Source organism: Engystomops pustulosus, chromosome 3 (genome assembly GCF_040894005.1).
Source record: "Engystomops pustulosus chromosome 3, aEngPut4.maternal, whole genome shotgun sequence".
In the NCBI taxonomy this organism is placed as follows: domain Eukaryota; kingdom Metazoa; phylum Chordata; class Amphibia; order Anura; family Leptodactylidae; genus Engystomops; species Engystomops pustulosus.
Window position 1 is genome coordinate 155,897,693 of NC_092413.1, and position 17,966 is coordinate 155,915,658.

The 17,966-nt window shown below is 41.9% G+C and overlaps 1 protein-coding gene across 1 annotated transcript in view; it reads left to right on the top strand.

Moving 5' to 3' along the window:
* The first annotated feature begins 5,836 nt into the window (after positions 1–5,836).
* MCF2L2 (MCF.2 cell line derived transforming sequence-like 2) overlaps positions 5,837–17,966 on the top strand; it is a 178,193-nt gene continuing 166,063 nt past the window's right edge. The window contains exon 1 of the mRNA XM_072142708.1: positions 5,837–6,181. Coding sequence (XP_071998809.1) covers positions 6,103–6,181 — 79 coding nt within the window. The 5' untranslated portion in view covers positions 5,837–6,102. The remainder of the gene's footprint in view (positions 6,182–17,966) is intronic.

Genomic DNA, 17,966 nt, shown 5'->3' on the forward strand with positions numbered 1-17,966 from the left:
TTCCATAATCATTATTACCTGGCATCAGATGGGACATGCCCCCTATGACCAGTTATCTGTGGGTGGGGAGATGGTGGGGGTAGAGACAGATACATGAGACATACCCTCAAAATTCAAATTCCTTTATTTATAATAAAATCCTGGGACTACCACCTCACAGCCTTAAAACACATGACATAAGAGGACACATGATAAGACCTTCACATAAAGCTGATGATAAAGCAATCATGAGCAACTAATAATAAAGATAGTCTAATAAGGGGGACATTTCTTGCAGAGCTACCGCTGACATACACAGAGTAGTACAATGTCTATTCTTTGGGAAAAGTCATTGACCTAGCACAGATACATGGCAATTTCTACTAGTTACCTTTGCACAGTTACTTTTGCAAAGTCTACTTCATGTATGTAATAACATGAAATACCAGCATGCCTCCATGGACTTCTACTCCTTCCCATGCCTCCATGGACTTCTACACTTTCCCATGCCTCCATGGACTTCTACTCCTCCCCATGCCTACATGGAGCCATGCTGTGATTTAATGTGATCAGATACATACATGGGGTAGAAATTGCAAATATAACAGGGCCTTAGATGACATCACCCTGGTCACATGATAAAGTGCCCAATGATGCTCTCTTTCAATGTTCCATACAGAAGCATGTCCTAGCAGTGAAACTTGTCAATCAAGGAGGTAGGGTGATACATTGAACATTGCATATACTGGGGCCTATTACTATCATTGGACTCACATTAGGTGAGTTGCATAGAAGTTTACAAACTGATTATTTAACACTGCAGCCAGCCATGGAAAGGAACAGTTTAGGGATAAGAGCAATGCTTTTTAATCATAGTTTTTAATGAAGTATTTATTTTGGGTGGCTTGATTTGCATGTCAGGTTCTCTTTAAAAGAAATCTGTCATCAAATTCAGGAAGGAGGCCATGCATAACACATATAAGAAGGTTACCTCAGTCACAGTGCCTGGATGTATGAGTGAGTGTCCCTGGTTTATCTTGCTTTGTTTTGATGGTAGATTTTCTTTAAAGGGGACCTACCACCACGATTCTACCTATAAAGGTAGAACGGGTGGTAGGTGGATGAATGGGACGTAAGGATCATTGGATAGCCCTTTTTGGGCTAATCCTTACGTCCCGGCTATCCTTTTGTAAACTTTAATCAGTTGATATGTTAATTTAATTAAGCGGCTACTGGGGCGTGGAGTAGCCGGACATGAGGCTACTAGTCGCGGCTACTCCACGCCCCAGTAGCCTTGTTCCTCCGCCTACCATGTAATCTTCGGCGCGCAGCACCTCGTAGCTGCGCGCCCTCGTCCGAGCACTCGCGTCTGCGCATGCGCAGTAGCGCCGGCCTCGGAGCTACGGCCACGCACCCGTAGGCCTGCGTTCTGCGCATGCGCAGAACGCAGGATATTCGCACGAGGGCGCGCAGCTACGAGGAGCTGCGCGCCGAAGATTAACCGGTAGGCGGAGGAACAAGGCTACTGGGGCGTGGAGTAGCCGCGACTAGTAGCCTCATGTCCGGCTACTCCACGCCCCAGTAGCCGCTTAATTAAATTAACATATCAACTGATTAAAGTTTACAAAAGGATAGCCGGGACGTAAGGATTAGCCCAAAAAGGGCTATCCTTACGTCCCATTCATCCACCTACCACCCGTTCTACCTTTAGAGGTAGAATCGTGGTGGTAGGTCCCCTTTAACTCCTTACCAACATGTGACGTATCTGTACATCACATGTAGGTTAAGGATGTATGGAGCAGGCTGAACCCACGGCTAACATCTATAGCTGACACCCGCGATCAAACCCAATGGCGTCACTTAAGGGACGGCGCCGCATAGGTGCTGCCATCTTGGATCTGGATAGTTCCCCCTCTGACATCTTCAATGGGCTTCGGCCAGTAGCTGTGACAGGCACAACCCTAATGTTCCATGGCTGTCATAGCAGGATCTATAAAGCAAGTGATCAGACCCCCTATGAAGTACACTAGATAGTCTAGAAATACAGTAAAAAAAAATGTTTAAAAGTTTAAATCACCCCTCTCTAGAACTGCAATAAAAATAAACAATTAAAAAAATGTCTATTTCCGGATGAGAATACTGTAACAGAATGTAGTGACCAAATGTCCGAAATGCCACTTTTTTTGTCATAAAAAATGAAACAAAACACATATAAAATTGAAGTGAAGAAGTGATTGAAAAGAAACATGATAGAGTGCACATGTACAGTTAGTCCCCGGGTTACATACAAGATAGGGTCTGTAGGTTCGTTCTTAAGTTGAATTTGTATGTAAGTCGGAACTGTATATTTTATCATTGTAATCCCAGCCAGAACTTTTTTGGTCTCTGTGACAATTGGATTTTAAAAATGTTGGGTTGTCATAAGAATCAATATTAACAATAAAGCTTCATTACAGACACCTGTGATAACTGTTATAGCTGTTTATTGTAGCCTAGGACTAAAGTACAATAAATTACCAATATCCAGAGGTCCGTTTGTAACTATGGGTTGTATGTAAGTCGAGTGTTCTTAAGTAGGGGACCGCCTGTACTTGCATGGCCTGTTCTCGCTGCTTGAGTACTATTACAGCGCTGAGTGAGCTGCAGCACTGAGTAAGTTAACACTGTGACCAGGGCCCTCACAAGAGTACCACTGATACTGCCCTGATTCTGTCTAAGGGTACATTCACATGGCCATCTGGGGAATGTATATGTGACTACAAAATCTTTCCCGGTGTGTGCGGGCCGTGTGGCGCTGTTCTTTATGGAGAAGGGAGGGGTCATCCCTCCTCCTCTGCAGCGCACCTTATGCCGCATATGGCTCTGTGAATGTACCCTAAGACAGACTGGACTTGTCGGAAATTAGTCAGTTTAATTATGGTAGCTGACACTACAGCTTTACGTTACATCGTCCAATGGTATGACCCATTGGTCAGCTTACTCTGCACCAAAATGATGGAACAATTGTAGCACATGTCTTTTGGTCCTTTGGTTAAGTCACACTCATTGTTAAACAAGTTAACAAAAGGGCCCAAAACACATAATAAATGTGCTGCAGGCCAGGTATGACAATTTTTAGAAATAATAGTACATAAGCTTAATAGATCTTCCCTGCTATGCCTGTGTATATGCTGGGAGTAAATATATAATCAATTTTGGTTTTTATAAATAACTAACACATTTTTACAAAGCATAAAATAGTCTTGAAAATTCAGTTTTTATCTCATCTATATAACCTATGCCACTGTCATCCTGACATCCAGATACGTTGGGTAGCACGTCAGGGCAATCCACCGGCTGATTTCCATTGATCTGATGCTATAACAGCCCATGTTGCCAGCACATAATGCTTGGGGGGGGTTGTAGTTTTTCACTTGATTTGTTTACCATCTGGGGCCAGAGCTGATGTAGGAAGGCGCCATTGTGAACAGTCATCCAGTGAGGCAGAGGGGAGAACATGTCCCAAGGGTGCGGAGTCTGGTCTCTGTGTAACCAAAAACAGCTGCTGCCCTCCCTGCTCCTTATATCCTTTCTTTAGAATAGGGATGACGAAAACCACTGAGCTGTCAGAAAATATCATTTAATGTAATGTCATCATAATAACAATAGTCAAACAATATAACAGTCATTTATTCAGCAGCATTCAGTACATAAGAGTCAGAAGGGTAAAAAATAAGTCCTGTCATTGTCTTATGTGATAAACCTCCTATGCACATAATATTTATCCTGTGTGCTATTACTTATAACAGCAGGGTGCCCCAGCTTCTATCTGTCCACATTCACTAAGAGAGTTCAAAAATCAGGCCCAACCACCCTTTTGTGTGAAGAAAAATGGTGAAAAAGGATCCTTGAACTTACACTTAGTGCTTACACTTAACTTAATATTAACATTTGTACCTTTAAGGTGTTTTACCACATTTTCATGTAGGGGAATAACATTCTGATCAGTTGAGGTCTGACTGCTGGTACCCTCACCAATTACGAGAACAGGGGTCCCGTTCTCACTAGTTTGAATAGCAGACGAGCTTGCATCTTGTCACTCCGTTAATTACTGAGTATAGAACTTCACTAACTCCAGTACTCCCAGAGACAGTGGGGGAGATGTATGAAGCCATTTTTGCTGATTTGTGGTGTAATTTGTGCCAAAAAAACCTTCTGCCACATTTATCAAGGCTTTTTCACAGTTTTTCAACACTGGGACGAGATCTTTGAAAAAGGCGTGTGGTCAGGTGAATAATAGGCTGTGCACCAAAAATAAAATTAAGACATGGCGCACAGTTTAGATCAACTCTAAGAAGGTGTAAAGTAGAACATCACAGTTTTACACTGCGGCTGTATTTAACAGCACAGTAATAAATCTGATGCAGCAGAAAACTAGTGTTGACTATTATTAAATAGAGAGGTAGTACGCCTGCTTGACCTGTGGCTCCATCATTTAGCGAGAATGGGACCCCTGTTCTCGAGATCATTCTGGAATTTGGATTTGTTTTATTTGTCTTAACTGTTAATAAATAAGACTAAGCTAAATCTGTGGGGTTGGAGGCCAGCACAGCTGTGCCACACAAGGGTTGCGTGTACCCAATCCCAGCGCACACACTTCTTAAATACCGGTGCAAGCCGCTTTAGCCATGAAGAACGTGCATGGTCCAGCAAAAGTGCACCATGCACCCCTTAGTAAATTTGCCCCAGTATGTGCCAAAATTGCGACTTTTTCATACGTCCACATCTGGATTTTTAAAGATATTGGGGCAGATTTATCATACACAGGCGCTTGCACACTATGTTCTGCCGGATACACCAAGAGGCTCAGGTCTTACCTGGCAATGAAAGTTTGCAGGCTTTTTAAAAGCCTGCACAACACAGGCCGCCACGCCCCTCCACGCCATGGTGTAGTCACTGTTAGGCTATATTCACACTGCCGTTGCCCGCCCGTACCGTACCGTAGCGGGCAACGGCAGTGTACGGGGAGAGGAGGAGGAGGTGAGCGCAGCTCACCCCCGCCCCTCTCCATAGCAACCTATGGCGCACGGCCCCGTATTACGGGAAAAGATAGGACAGGCCCTATCTTTTTCCCGGGTACGGAACGGTGCCGCACGTGTGCGGCACCGTACCGCTCCCGTAGGGTGCCGTGCGCCCATAGGAGTGTATGGGGGACGTATATCGGCCGTATATACGTCCCCCATACGTTCGTGTGAATGTAGCCTTATAACCACAACTTCTTGAATTGCACAAGAATTTATGATCATTTCACAGCACCCTAGCCCTTATGTAATCTGGCTTTATAGACTGATACACTGTTTCACCCCTTCCCCCTGCTCCCTCAGCATTTATGCATAAAGGCTAGGATAACCCCTCAGGATCATTAGATCATTTTAAAAGTTGATTTTTAGAAGCAAGGGGGCCAAGAATCACACATATAAGAATATTACACAGTCACATTGCCTGGATCGATGAGTAAGTGTCCTTGGTTTATCATACTTGATGTTGATGGTATATAAATAGTAGATTACTAAATAAATATCGAAATAATGATGGATAAATGATCCAGATAGATACATAATAATAATTTATAGTTAGATAGTAATCATTGTAAAGCGTTACAGAATATGATGGCACTATATAAATCAAAATTATTATCATTATTATCAAATACATATGTAAATGATAGATAAATATATAGGTATATAATAGCAGACTTGATGAAACTAGATAAATGAATAGTGATATATATAGTATATAGATATTAGATGTCTGGATGCACCTGATACCCAGCTGGGTGCGGTGACCTTGCCGGGACCCTGGCTCTGGCAGTGTGACGTCATCGCACACTCCAGTCCTCGGGCTCCGTACATCCGGGCTTTCCTCCCCTCAGCCTCTCCTTCTTGTTACCCCTGGAGGCAGGTGCTGAGCCCGCAGCCATGTCCTGCCTCACAGAGAGGATAGGGCAGTGGCCATTGTAGCGCAGCAGTGGTACAGCTGGCAGTGCGTTGCCCGGTGACAGGTGGCTGGTGAGCGGGGAGTGGCACCGCCTGGCTTCGTACGCACCGGCACATTGCAGGCAGCGGCATCGGCTTTCCCCGGGAAATGCTTTATTGGTTGAAGGAAGAAGAGATGTCACACCAGGAGCTCACACAGAGGCTGTCCTCGGTCATCACCCATGTCGGTAAGAGCCGGGTTACATCATGTCTGCCATCTTATCTTATAGGGCTGATGGCTCCATTGTCTTCTATGTGTATATGATGAATGTACTGCAGTGATAGGAGTGTACCGAGACCTGACATCCTCAGGCTGATCCTTCATGTACATTATACAGAGGGCTGCTATATACCTCCATACTGTGCACTGTCATACTATCCACAAATCTATACCTGTCTAGCATGGAGAATGTATCATGTACATATCTATCATCCATGTAACTAACATTTATATAGGATCTATCAATAATTTATGTATCTAATCTATCTATCTATCTATCTATCTATCACCTAATAACTATAAGCAATCTATCATCTATATCTATCCACCCATGCATCCATCCATCCATAATTCATTTATTTAACCTATATAAGCCATCTATCTGTCATCTATCAGCTAATATATACATCCCATTTGCTCAGCTATCTATCTATCTATCTATCTATCTATCTATCTATCTATCTATCTATCTATCTATCTATCTATCCTCTATCTATCCACCTATCCATCTATCCATCCATAATCTATGTATCTAACATATGTGCCATTACCCTTCTATCCACTATCATCGTTGTATCTAATATCTATCTAGATGACAACAAATCTGCCCCTGCAATCCCAAAGAGTGCACGTTCTAAAAACTGGCCAAAGTCCATAAATATTCTTGCAAAAAGATCACTTCCATTGTTCAATTAAAAAAATAAAAAGAGTACTTCATTCCTCTGAGTGCAATGTGAGAGTCTCAAATGAAGTGCTCCTTTTTTGCTTCTATCTATGCTGTGTGTATGTAATATCTACTTTATTTACCTAACTACCTAGCCACGTGTCTGGTTATGCATCTATCTAATATTCTGACTGTTGAAAATTAGTAAAGAGTATAAGATATATAGTATTATACAGTGTTTTATCCTATCTACGGTAATTCTATTCTGATTTTATCTACTTTCCTATGTTGTCCATAACATGAATAAATCACCTGTAAATATACCATAAAAGGATGAGTCATGAGTTTTACAATTACATTCTAGAATGTGAGAACCTGTCATCCAGATTTCCAAGAATCTCAAGCAATGAACGTGTGTAGGTACACAATGTTATGTGTATGCCCATATGCTCAAAAATTCCTAGAATCAGAAACAGGAATCTGATACAAATGTGACTGGATCTGTATGCGGATATGCCCTATTGTCACTTAGCAGAGCCAATCTATGGCTTTTCCATGTAAAATATGACAACATAATGAATGTGCAGCAGTTTAAAAATTTGCCTAGCAGCATCTGAATGGAAATACGCAATGTGGCAACCTATGGAAGCACTGTAATGGCAGACATGTTGCTTCATTGAATCGCATATTCGCACAGGAATAGGCTTTATGCTTTAGAAGATAGGGGGAATTTTATCATGGCTTGTATGCCTGAATACTGGCATGGAAGTTGTGATTTAGTTGTAATTCCCAGCGCAGAGCCAGGAATTCTGCCCCTTACGATACTTGGGCGGGCAGGGGGCAGTGCTGGGCTGTGCAGGACTTGACGTAAAACTGTTTGCATCCACACACATGAACATCTATTAGGAGGCTGTAACATATGATGTATGCCCCTTTTAGTATTTATTTTTGTTTGTCTAATAATCCTTAGAAAAAAAATATTGTAAGGCTACCTGAATATGCATATGGCAATTTTTTACAATGGAAAATTGACATTTTCTTTTTTTTTTTCATGAACGGTTTGCATCAGTTTGGATTCTCATAAACTAAAGTCAATGGGGGACATCAATCATTAGGCAGAAATCTTGCAATTACTTTTACGTTTTTATTTGTTCCTCTGCTGGCCGTCAGATTTGCAATTTTGTGTTTTTTTACTTCTGCATGACTTCACGTACGCCAGAGAGCACTGGAATGGATTTACAAATATTTATGCAACTTTTTTAAAAGTTGCCATTCATTAATGCTGCGTTGCGCGGCCTTACACTACCTGACAGGTAAATTTGTTGTTTTGTGCTCTTACATTTGGCATGAAATGTTCCTTGTAACTTTTTGGTGGCAAAATGTCAGAACCACGATGCAAGTTTTTTAGCGACTTTTTGAAGACAAGAGTAGAGGCTGCATGAGACTAACCAGGAAAGTTGTGTAAACCTTATTCCATTAGGTCAGCATTCAGGAGACATACAGACTGCGACATACTGCGGGTCTTTAAGCACAGTAATACACTTTCTGTAGCCTGCAACACAGGCTAAATATCTGCTCCCAGGTAGGAGAATCCATGGTAACCATAAACAATGATTACTACAAAAAAAGTCAGCTCCCTACAAAAATTCATACACAAAAAATATTTTGTTGCCAATAATAAAATAGGCACACAAAAACATCACAGAGATGCAGGAGTTTAAAAACTGATTAAAAGCACTATCATATCAATATTATAGATATCTAGTTAATAAAATACAGCAATATTGCATAAGGAAAGGGTGCTTAGCCAATTTGATAAAAACTGCATCTATTGGGATGACAAACACCCTGACGCGCATTGTGGCACACTGCCTCCGTCTGCCGAAACCTCCAGACATAGGCAGAGCCCCGAAACGCTTAGTTCATTGCAATCATTAAGCTCTAAATGGCCCATCATGTTGTACTTGATAATATTTTGGCTTCTTGTCGTAATAGTTTCCTCGAACTATCGCTTCCTATACTCCTAGAGCAGTGGTGGCGAACCTATGGCACGGGTGCCAGAGGTGGCACTCGGAGCCCTCTGCGTGGGCACCTAGGCCATCACCCCAGAATGAAGTTCACCAGACAGGACTCAAAGAATCTTCCTGGAGAATCTTCCTACAATGATAGACGAATTTGCCCTCCTCCTTTCAACTGGGTTGGTGTCCTTAGGAGGCTGAACGATTGAAAATTGTCAAAGAACAAGGAGAAATAAATTACTGCTTAAATTGCTGTGCCGGCACTTTGCAATGAATAAGTGACTTTTAGTTGAAGTTTGGGCACTCCGGCTCTAAAAGGTTCGCCATCACTGTCCTAGAGGGTCGATCTCAATGTTTTCCAGACCTGCAAATTGCAGCACATCAGGATTAGCTCCATGTTTTCCCCTAATGTACAGAATAAGTTGTGGACATGATAAAATGGACCTATGATGTTCCCTGAAACCTACAAAAAGACTTCTGATTGTTTTACCGATGTACACCACATGACATAAACGTCTTTTTCCACCAATCATAGTTAGTCACTGGTTAGAACTGATAGTTAATATAATGTCATATAATGATGTCATTTTATGTATATGTACAGCATCAAATGCAGGGAACAGGAAAGTAATTTGCAGTGTAAAACTATTGCAAGCAATAGATCTATAGACTCCCTAACCTGCCATTGAAATTAGAGGGCCCTTTTAGACATGACTTAGGACAGATTCAAACTTCCCTGTTCGGTCCATGAGTTATGGATCCTGTAGTGTTCTGTTTCACAGACGGACCACAGTATCCAGGACAGGACTGGCTTGATATTGACATATGATCTTCTTCCCAATGGAACAGCAGCACCAAAGTCTTATCAGGGTTGCAACATGGGACTGCTGTCCAGCACTGTGATGCAATGAATCCATACCTCTTTTTAAATTATACATGTGGCTCTAGCAACCCAGTCATCTATTAGGTCAGTCATTTTTTATGCCAAACGATCAATCCTTAGCCCTGCTACTCCGTAGAGCATGTCCTAGTCAGAGCATGCATCATACATCACTCATAGACTGATGCAAATCAGCCAAGAAAAATGGAAGAAAGTGTCAGTTTTTCTTTGATAAATAGAATGCATAGAAAGCTGACATTAAGGCTACATTCACACGGGCGTATGATTTCTCCAGTCCCGTATTTACGGGCCGTATACACATGACGTTTTTTATCCGTATGCAGCACATATGTAACCCATATTTTATACGTCCCCATAGACTTCTAGGGCAGTGATGGCAAACCTTTTGGAGACTGAGTGCCCAAACTACAACAAAGACCCGCTTATTTATTGCAAAGTGCCAACACAGAAATGTAATTTGTGATTTATACTCCCTTCTCTGTCACCGTTTTCATTGATACCTGCCCCTGAGGACACCAATAAAGCAGCAAATAGTCCCAGGTAGAGCTGTCACTTTAATATAGCTCTGTGCACAGCAAGTCCTGGGCTGTCTGGGACTGCAGGAAGATACCTGGAGTCATCTCTGGTGATGGCCTGAGTGCCCACAGAAAGGGCCAGTGCCATAGGTTAGCCATCACTGTTCTAGGGCATATGGAACTGAAATACGGGAGAAAATAGGACATGCTCTATATTTTTATACGGCTAGTGTATGGTACAGTACGTAACAGAGTTAACAACTGCAATATAAATGGTCAGACGTATTGTCCATTGAAATGAATGTGGCCGTATGTAATCCGTAAAATAACGGTACGGTACAGTACGGATACGGCCGTTTTCATACGTCCGTGTGAATGTAGCCTAACTGATGCTTTATACATGTGTGTTAAAATATTGGACACTTTAATTTTAGCTTAGTGTATACATTTAAAAAAAAAACAGACAGAAGGAATGGAGGATATCATCAAATATACATTCACATCAATCTTTGGCCCCCTGCCCAAGCAGTCTTTTTCAATTGGGACTGTTCTTTGGGTCCCGTAAAACAGCACTTTGCCAGTTTTCTGTCTGACTTTGCACTGAAAAGAAAGTGCAAACTGCTTCCACAGGTATTTATAAAGTGTCTGGGCCAGTTTTGTGTGGCTCTGTGTCTGTCAAGACAGATAATGGGGCACATTTACTAAGGGTCCGCGGGCCGCATTTCCATGGTGTTATAAATTAGTTATAAAGCTCTTCTTGTTTTGTACATACGCAGTAAGTAGTCATGGGGCAGTGGCAGTTCTGAATGCTTACTAGTCATGTTGGTTTACCAACCTATGGTCGTGGCCACATGGCCGAAATCCTGTGCTTGGCTCTAGTTTAGCTTCTGTTCTTAAAGGGGTATTCTCACAAAGACAAGTTTCTTAAATGTACTTAGGATAACAAAATAGCACATTCTCTAATTCACCATTCTAAACAAAAATACAGCATTTCACAGATATAATTGCAACCTGTCTCTATCAGTCGTGGTGTACTCAATTTCAGTTGCCTCTGGTTTCCAATCCTGTATCTTCTGACTTGGGGAAGCCATCTGGGATTTCTGTGTGGCTGCTGTGGAGCTGAGTTTCTTTCTCTCTGCTCGCTGCCTCTAGCCCCGACCCCTGCAGTCCATGACGGAGCTCACTGACACAGACTAGTGATGGGAATTACGGCTCTTCTTAGTGAGTTGGCTCATTAGGCTCCGCTCACTAAGAGCTGGCTCTCCTGGCTCCTGAACGGCTCCCTATTAAATATATCATAGGGAGCCGCAGGCCAGGCAATAACCGGACGCCACTCCACTTTTAACCGGTTTTTAACGGGTTAAAGGGGGCGTGGTGAGTTGGTTAACGGCGGGTTTAAGTGACCATCGACCCAATGAGGTGAGCCAGCTCATGTCGTTCGCAAACAAAAGCTGGCTTGTAGAGCCGGCTCGTTCACGAACAACACATCACCAACACAGACACTGACTTCCTGCTGTGATGCACAGACACTGACTTTCAGACACAGCACTAAAGGGATCAGAATGTGTCTGCTTAGAGCAGTGGTTCTCAACCTTTCTAATGCTGGGACCCCGCAATACAGTTCCTCATGTTGCAGTGACCCCAAACCATGCAACTCGCAGTAAAAACACAATAAAATTGCGGCTCCGATGGCTTTAGGCGACCCCAGGTTTTGGTCGTTCGACCCCCGCTGGGGTCCTGACCCACAGGTTGAGAACCGCTGGCTTAGAGGGTCCCCGCCCACACACTGGAATATTTCACTGAGTGATAGGTGCTAAAACAGCAATAAAACTGAGTGAAATTGTGAAGTAAAGGGTTAAAAATTATCTTTCTTGTGTTAACATTATCAGGGGATTGAAAATTGAGAATTTTCTTTCATGGGAAAACCCCTTAAATATTCCTGGATTCAGGAGGATTGGCATGATTCACCAACATTACATCATGAACAGAGTTCAGCAATGACCCCAGTTACTACTTATGGCTTATTTGCATCACAATGAGAACTTTATAACTTTTACAAAGACTAATCATACCCACCCCATGTGTTTCTTTTTTCCTAATTGCTTTCACATCATCATTTCCAACTTAAAGGACATCTACCATCAGTTTTTACTGTTACAGTTCCTCAGAAATTCTTTTATTATAACTCTATATGCTGCGATTGTGGGAATAAAGAGTTTAAAAAAATGATGCTGAGGTTAGATGTCCTTTAAACAGGGGCATGATATAACATTAGTATTTTTGGTTCACTCCTGCCCCAAGACTATACTGTATTTTGCAGCACTGTGTGTTTAGATGTTTTTGGGGTCTTTGCATCTATTGGAAAATGTTTCATTCATAAAATAATGACGAGTTGTTGTGTTTTATAATAAGCTTCAGTCAAGGCAAAGTATCTGCTTTGCAATATACTTCAGTTTACTACAGTTTACTTAGTAGGATGACAGATCGAAGGACAGATGTGATATTACCGTACTTCACAAACCATGCTATAAAGGTTGCAGATAGTGGCACCTTCACACACAACACACATGCAAACTATCAGATGAGCAAGCCGTGGTTTTTTGTGTCGTCTAGCCTACGTCCTCATGTATTTCTATGGGCTCACAGCTGTGGTTTCTGCTCCATGCCTGAGCCTAGTACCCCTGAGAAAAAACTCAGAGCAGGTTCTCTTCTTGGCTGTGTTTGCAGCTCGGCTATTCCTAGAGAAGTCAATGTGGCTGGTTGTACTGCATTTGTGGCCCGGATTTGTGGTGGGTCACTCTGGGAACAAATGACTTCATTAGCCAGCCTTCCTTTTTTTGTGGGCCTCCAAACATGGTGATGTCACAGGCAATACACAGGTCTAGTTTTTTGCTGACACACAAGCTGCAGATCTGGCAGAGAGAGCTGTATAAAAATACTAAATATAATTTCTAATTTTGGCATTCATATTTAATTTTTTTAATTTGCCATATGTTATAAAAAAAATTGTGAATGTAATTTCCCATAAGCATTGTCTCTTAGAAACACGATAGCTGTCCTTAGATACAGCCACACTCTGGCAGCGATGCCCACGAATGCGCTATTGAGATGCCCAATCACCTGTATTCTGCATTCATTACCACAGGATGGCTGTGGGACATGGAGTAACTCTCAGCCATTTCATATGTAAAAACTATTTGTCTCTTTGTACAATCACGCCAGAAGTGGTGGTCGTATCCAAGAGCATCTGTCTTTGGTTTCTAAGGGTCTGTCGGAGACAATTTTGTTGGAGTTGTGATTAAATGGACCCTGATTCCACAAACATAATAAATTATAAAAAATATGAAATTTCCTTTAAATGCCTGTTCTGTTACTGATCTAGAGATTCAGGCCAGGGGTGATCAACATTTATTGGTCCAAGGGCCATCATGTCATACTGCTCAACTTTATAGATGCACCGACAACTACAACACAGCACAAATGCCAACCCAGAATTATAAATGCCACAGCATTGAGAGCAGACAATAATACCCAGAGAAGATAATAGTACTGGTGACCCTAGAGCAATCAACAATAATAATGGAAATACATCTTACCTGCACTCACTACTTCCCGGCCTCCTTCACTTCCATAAGTTATATTACATCAGTTATGGAAACACTCATTGGACTCTGATTGTCAGCAGGGTGTGGACTGCAATTCACAGATGGGCTTTGGTTTGGATGCATTTAAAAAAAACTACACGTGACTTGTCTGTACTACAGGCTGCCCCCGTCTTTGAGCTCCTGCACAGCTCCTCTCTCCTCCACTCATGTCAGCTCACCAGGCTGTGACCTCTGTGAAGGAGCAGGAAGGAGGAGCTGTACAGGAGCACACAGGTGGGGGCCGAGCTCTGAGCTATATACTACAGGGGGCTGGCAGGCTATACACTACATGGGGCTGGCAGGCTATATACTGGGACTAATGTGACCAATGCATTTCCCACCCTCGGTTTATACTCGAGTCAATAGGTTTTTCCATTTTTTTGTGTTAAAATTAGGGGTCTCAGCTTATACTCGGGTCAGCTTATACTCGAGTATATATGGTAAGTTATAACACACAATTATATTGTAATGGACATGCGTATAAAAGGCAGAAAGGCAGATTTGCACTGCTGGTGTGAAGGGCTTCTGCAACCTGTCTTTAGTGAAAATGAGGTCCCTGGTGACAAGTTCTTTTTAAGGGGAATATTATACTATGCTAGGAGGCAGGACACTGGACATGGCATAGAACATAATTTTCATTTTTTTAGTTTGCTGCACAAACCCTTTTTGTCCTTCTTTCCTTATCCCAAAAAATTGGGAGGTATGCAAATGTTTTTGTGACATCCCTGTGTGATGTGTAAAGGAAAAATATTTTGAGTGTGGAGTATTATAGGGATATAGCATGCTATCAACAGGAAAACATCATAATATAAAATCAATTATGTATGATTACTTGAACGACTACATGCACCACAATCTAGTAGGATGCTGCTGAAAACACTTATCCACTAATGGGACATCTCACATGAGGGATGTAATCCTGCAATTAAAAAAAGCATTACAGTTATAATCTGTAACCAGTGGAAAGAACAATACCAGAATGGTCCAGAAAGCATTGCTGTGCATTGTACTGAATAGACCTAACTAGGAAACAATAGAACATCAAGCTGCAATACAGTGGATTTAATTCATTTGTAACCGAGATCTGAAACCAATAACTGTACACTGCAGGTACTAACGTGAGCATACTACAGCACAGCAAATCTCTTGCACATCTAAAACTACTGCCCAAACCATGTATAATGAGGTTTACCGTAATATATATGTTACATACAAGATAAGGTCCAGAGGCTTGTTCTTAAGTTGACTTTGTATGTAAGTCGAAACTCTATATTTTATAATTGTAGATCCAGACAAAACATTTTTTGCCCCAGTGACAATTAGAGTTTCAAATTTTTTTGCTGTAATTGGACCAAGGATTATTGATAAAGCTTCATTACAGACACCTTACAGCTGATTATTGCAGTCTGGGACTATAGTAAAGCATCCAGAGAGCTTCACCAGAGGCCACAAGGGGCAGAGGGGTCCGTCTTTAATTATGGGTCGTCTGTAAATCAGGTGTCCTTAAGTAGGGGACCGCCTGTATATTACTGTAGATCACGGTGGCTGAGCTGCAGAGATGCAGTAGGGAGATGGGAGAAAGTTACACAAAGTCAACTATCCCTGGAGCTTCTACCTCCCAGGGCTTTATGGCGGAGTGTGCCAACAGAAGCTTCTCCTTAGTGTAGGCAAGAAAACACATGAAGACAATGACCCTAAGCACACCCTTAGCAGAACCCTGACCTAGACCCAATTTAGTACCTCTGGAGAGACGTCCACCAATATTCACGATCTAACCTGAGAGACCAGGAGACGATCTGCAAGGTAGAATGGCAGAGGATCTCCAAATCCAGGTGTGAAAAACTCATGGCTGTACTAGCTCAAAAGGTCATTCTACTCCGTACTGAGCAAAGGGTCTGAATACTTATGACCATGTAATATTTCAGTTTTTCCTTTTTAATTTTTTTTCTGTCTAGATGGGGTGCAGAGTGTACATCAATGAGCAACAAAAGAACTTTTGATCGTACCAATTGGCTGCAATAAAACAAAGAAAAAAATTTGAAGGGGTCTAAATACTTACCATACCCACTGTGTGTAATACAGAAATCTGCAGTGGATATGGAAAACTAATGTGAATTTAAAATTTCTGAGTTAACTTATGTCACTTTTACTTTTCTAGGAAAAACTAAATTTTCAGCATTTAGTTAATTAGCTTATTGACAAATGCACCGTTCTGTGCTGTTCTTTTTCTCCTGTCAATTTTCCAGCAGATATGTTGCTTTAGTTACATTTGGTTTAAATACAACCTTGGATTTGCCACTTTTATGTATCGGGCAACTTTTGATTTGGCTCAAATTATGGCAAAGCTATCTTAAAAATACCTTTTGCTTGTTTATTCTGTAAGGTCCTACCAATGACAGACCTTTCATCTGTATATACCTAGTGGGAGAATCTGAGAATTACTAAGTAAAAGCTAAAAGATTCTTTGTTCCATAGTAGCCAGTGGTGAAATAGATAAAAGTTGTTTATATCAGTGTCAAAAACTGACATTTTTGTCTGTGATTTTCATCAGTTTTGAATGTGTTTTTCACATGCAGACAAAGTGCATAAAAGATGCATGAAAAAGACTCATGACTGTAGTCTTTCTTTTTAATGGCAATTGATCAATGAAAAATGCATTGCACATGAATGTGTCTCAGAATGCGATGCGTTTTTTGATGCGTCTCCAAAGGCTTCTATAGGGCGTTTTCAGATGCATGACGTGCAGAGCATGCTGTGTTTGAAGCTTGTTTAACCCCTTCCCATTGCAGCCCTTTTTTCGTTTTTGCATCTTCATTTTTCACTCCCCTCCTTCAAAAATCTCTAACTTTCAACTTTCATGCTGGGTACTGGGAAGCGGGAAAATAATTCCAAATGCAGTGAAATTGGTGAAAAAACACATTTGCGCAATTTTCTTGTGGGCTTGGATTTTACAGATTTCACTCTACGCCCCAAATGACATGTCTTGATCTCTTCGCTGGAGACGGAAGATTTTTTTTTTCCCTTCAGGGAGAGTTGCAAGCTGTATTTTCACCTTAGGCCCCAGTCTTCTGGTAATGATGCACAGAGGGTAGGCATCATCATGTCACTTCTGCGTGGTAGCCCTCAGGAATGGGCATTTTCTTTAGCCCCTGATGCCCCAGAGGTGTCCTCTCGAGACCTTTTCTTTTCTTCCTTGGGGTCTTTATATGAGGAGCCAGATAAAACCAGTTTTGCTGAGGCTCAGTTGACTGCCTTACGTCAGGGTAAACGTACTGCAGAGGATTATTGCTCTGCAGGAGATGGTCCATTCCAAGCAGTTGGAATGATAGAGCCTTAAGATACCAGTTTAGATTGGGCCTGTCTGATGCTATTAAAAATCTGTTAGTGGGACATCCTAAGCCGAAGACCTTAGAACAGGCCATGACACTAGCAGTCAGAGTAGACAGACGTCATAGAGAGGGTAAGCATGAACGTGAGTCTGTTTTTCCTGATCCTTCTTCTCTACTTTCTTCCACTGTCCTACCTGCTCTATCTAAAGAGCCCCTAGAAAATACTATAGAGCCCATGCAAATAGAAGTGGAAGAGCCCATGCAGATCGAAGTGGGAGTCATGTCACCTCAGCAACGCAGAGATCTACGTAAGAGGAATGTCCTGTGCTTCTACTGTGGGAACTCCGGTCATTTCATCGAGTCCTGTCCAGTCAGACCTCCAGTGAAGAAGCATCAGTATCTAAGTGATGATCGAGGAGGTCACTTAGGTGCCCAGGTATTTCAGAAACCTCAGATGAGGTCACCGGTTATTGGCTTGACTGAGGATAAAATGTCTGACAAGGCCATTGTTGACTCTGGGTCCGAGCGCTACAAGTCCATTAACCTTGAGTTATGTGGTATACAAAACCCGGAACCTGTGTCTGTTTTGCCTCCTAAGGTTGATGTGTCTGCTAGTGAGCCAGATTTATTTACTGTGATCTATGATAATCAACATCTGGCTCCTGATAACACCCCTGCAGAA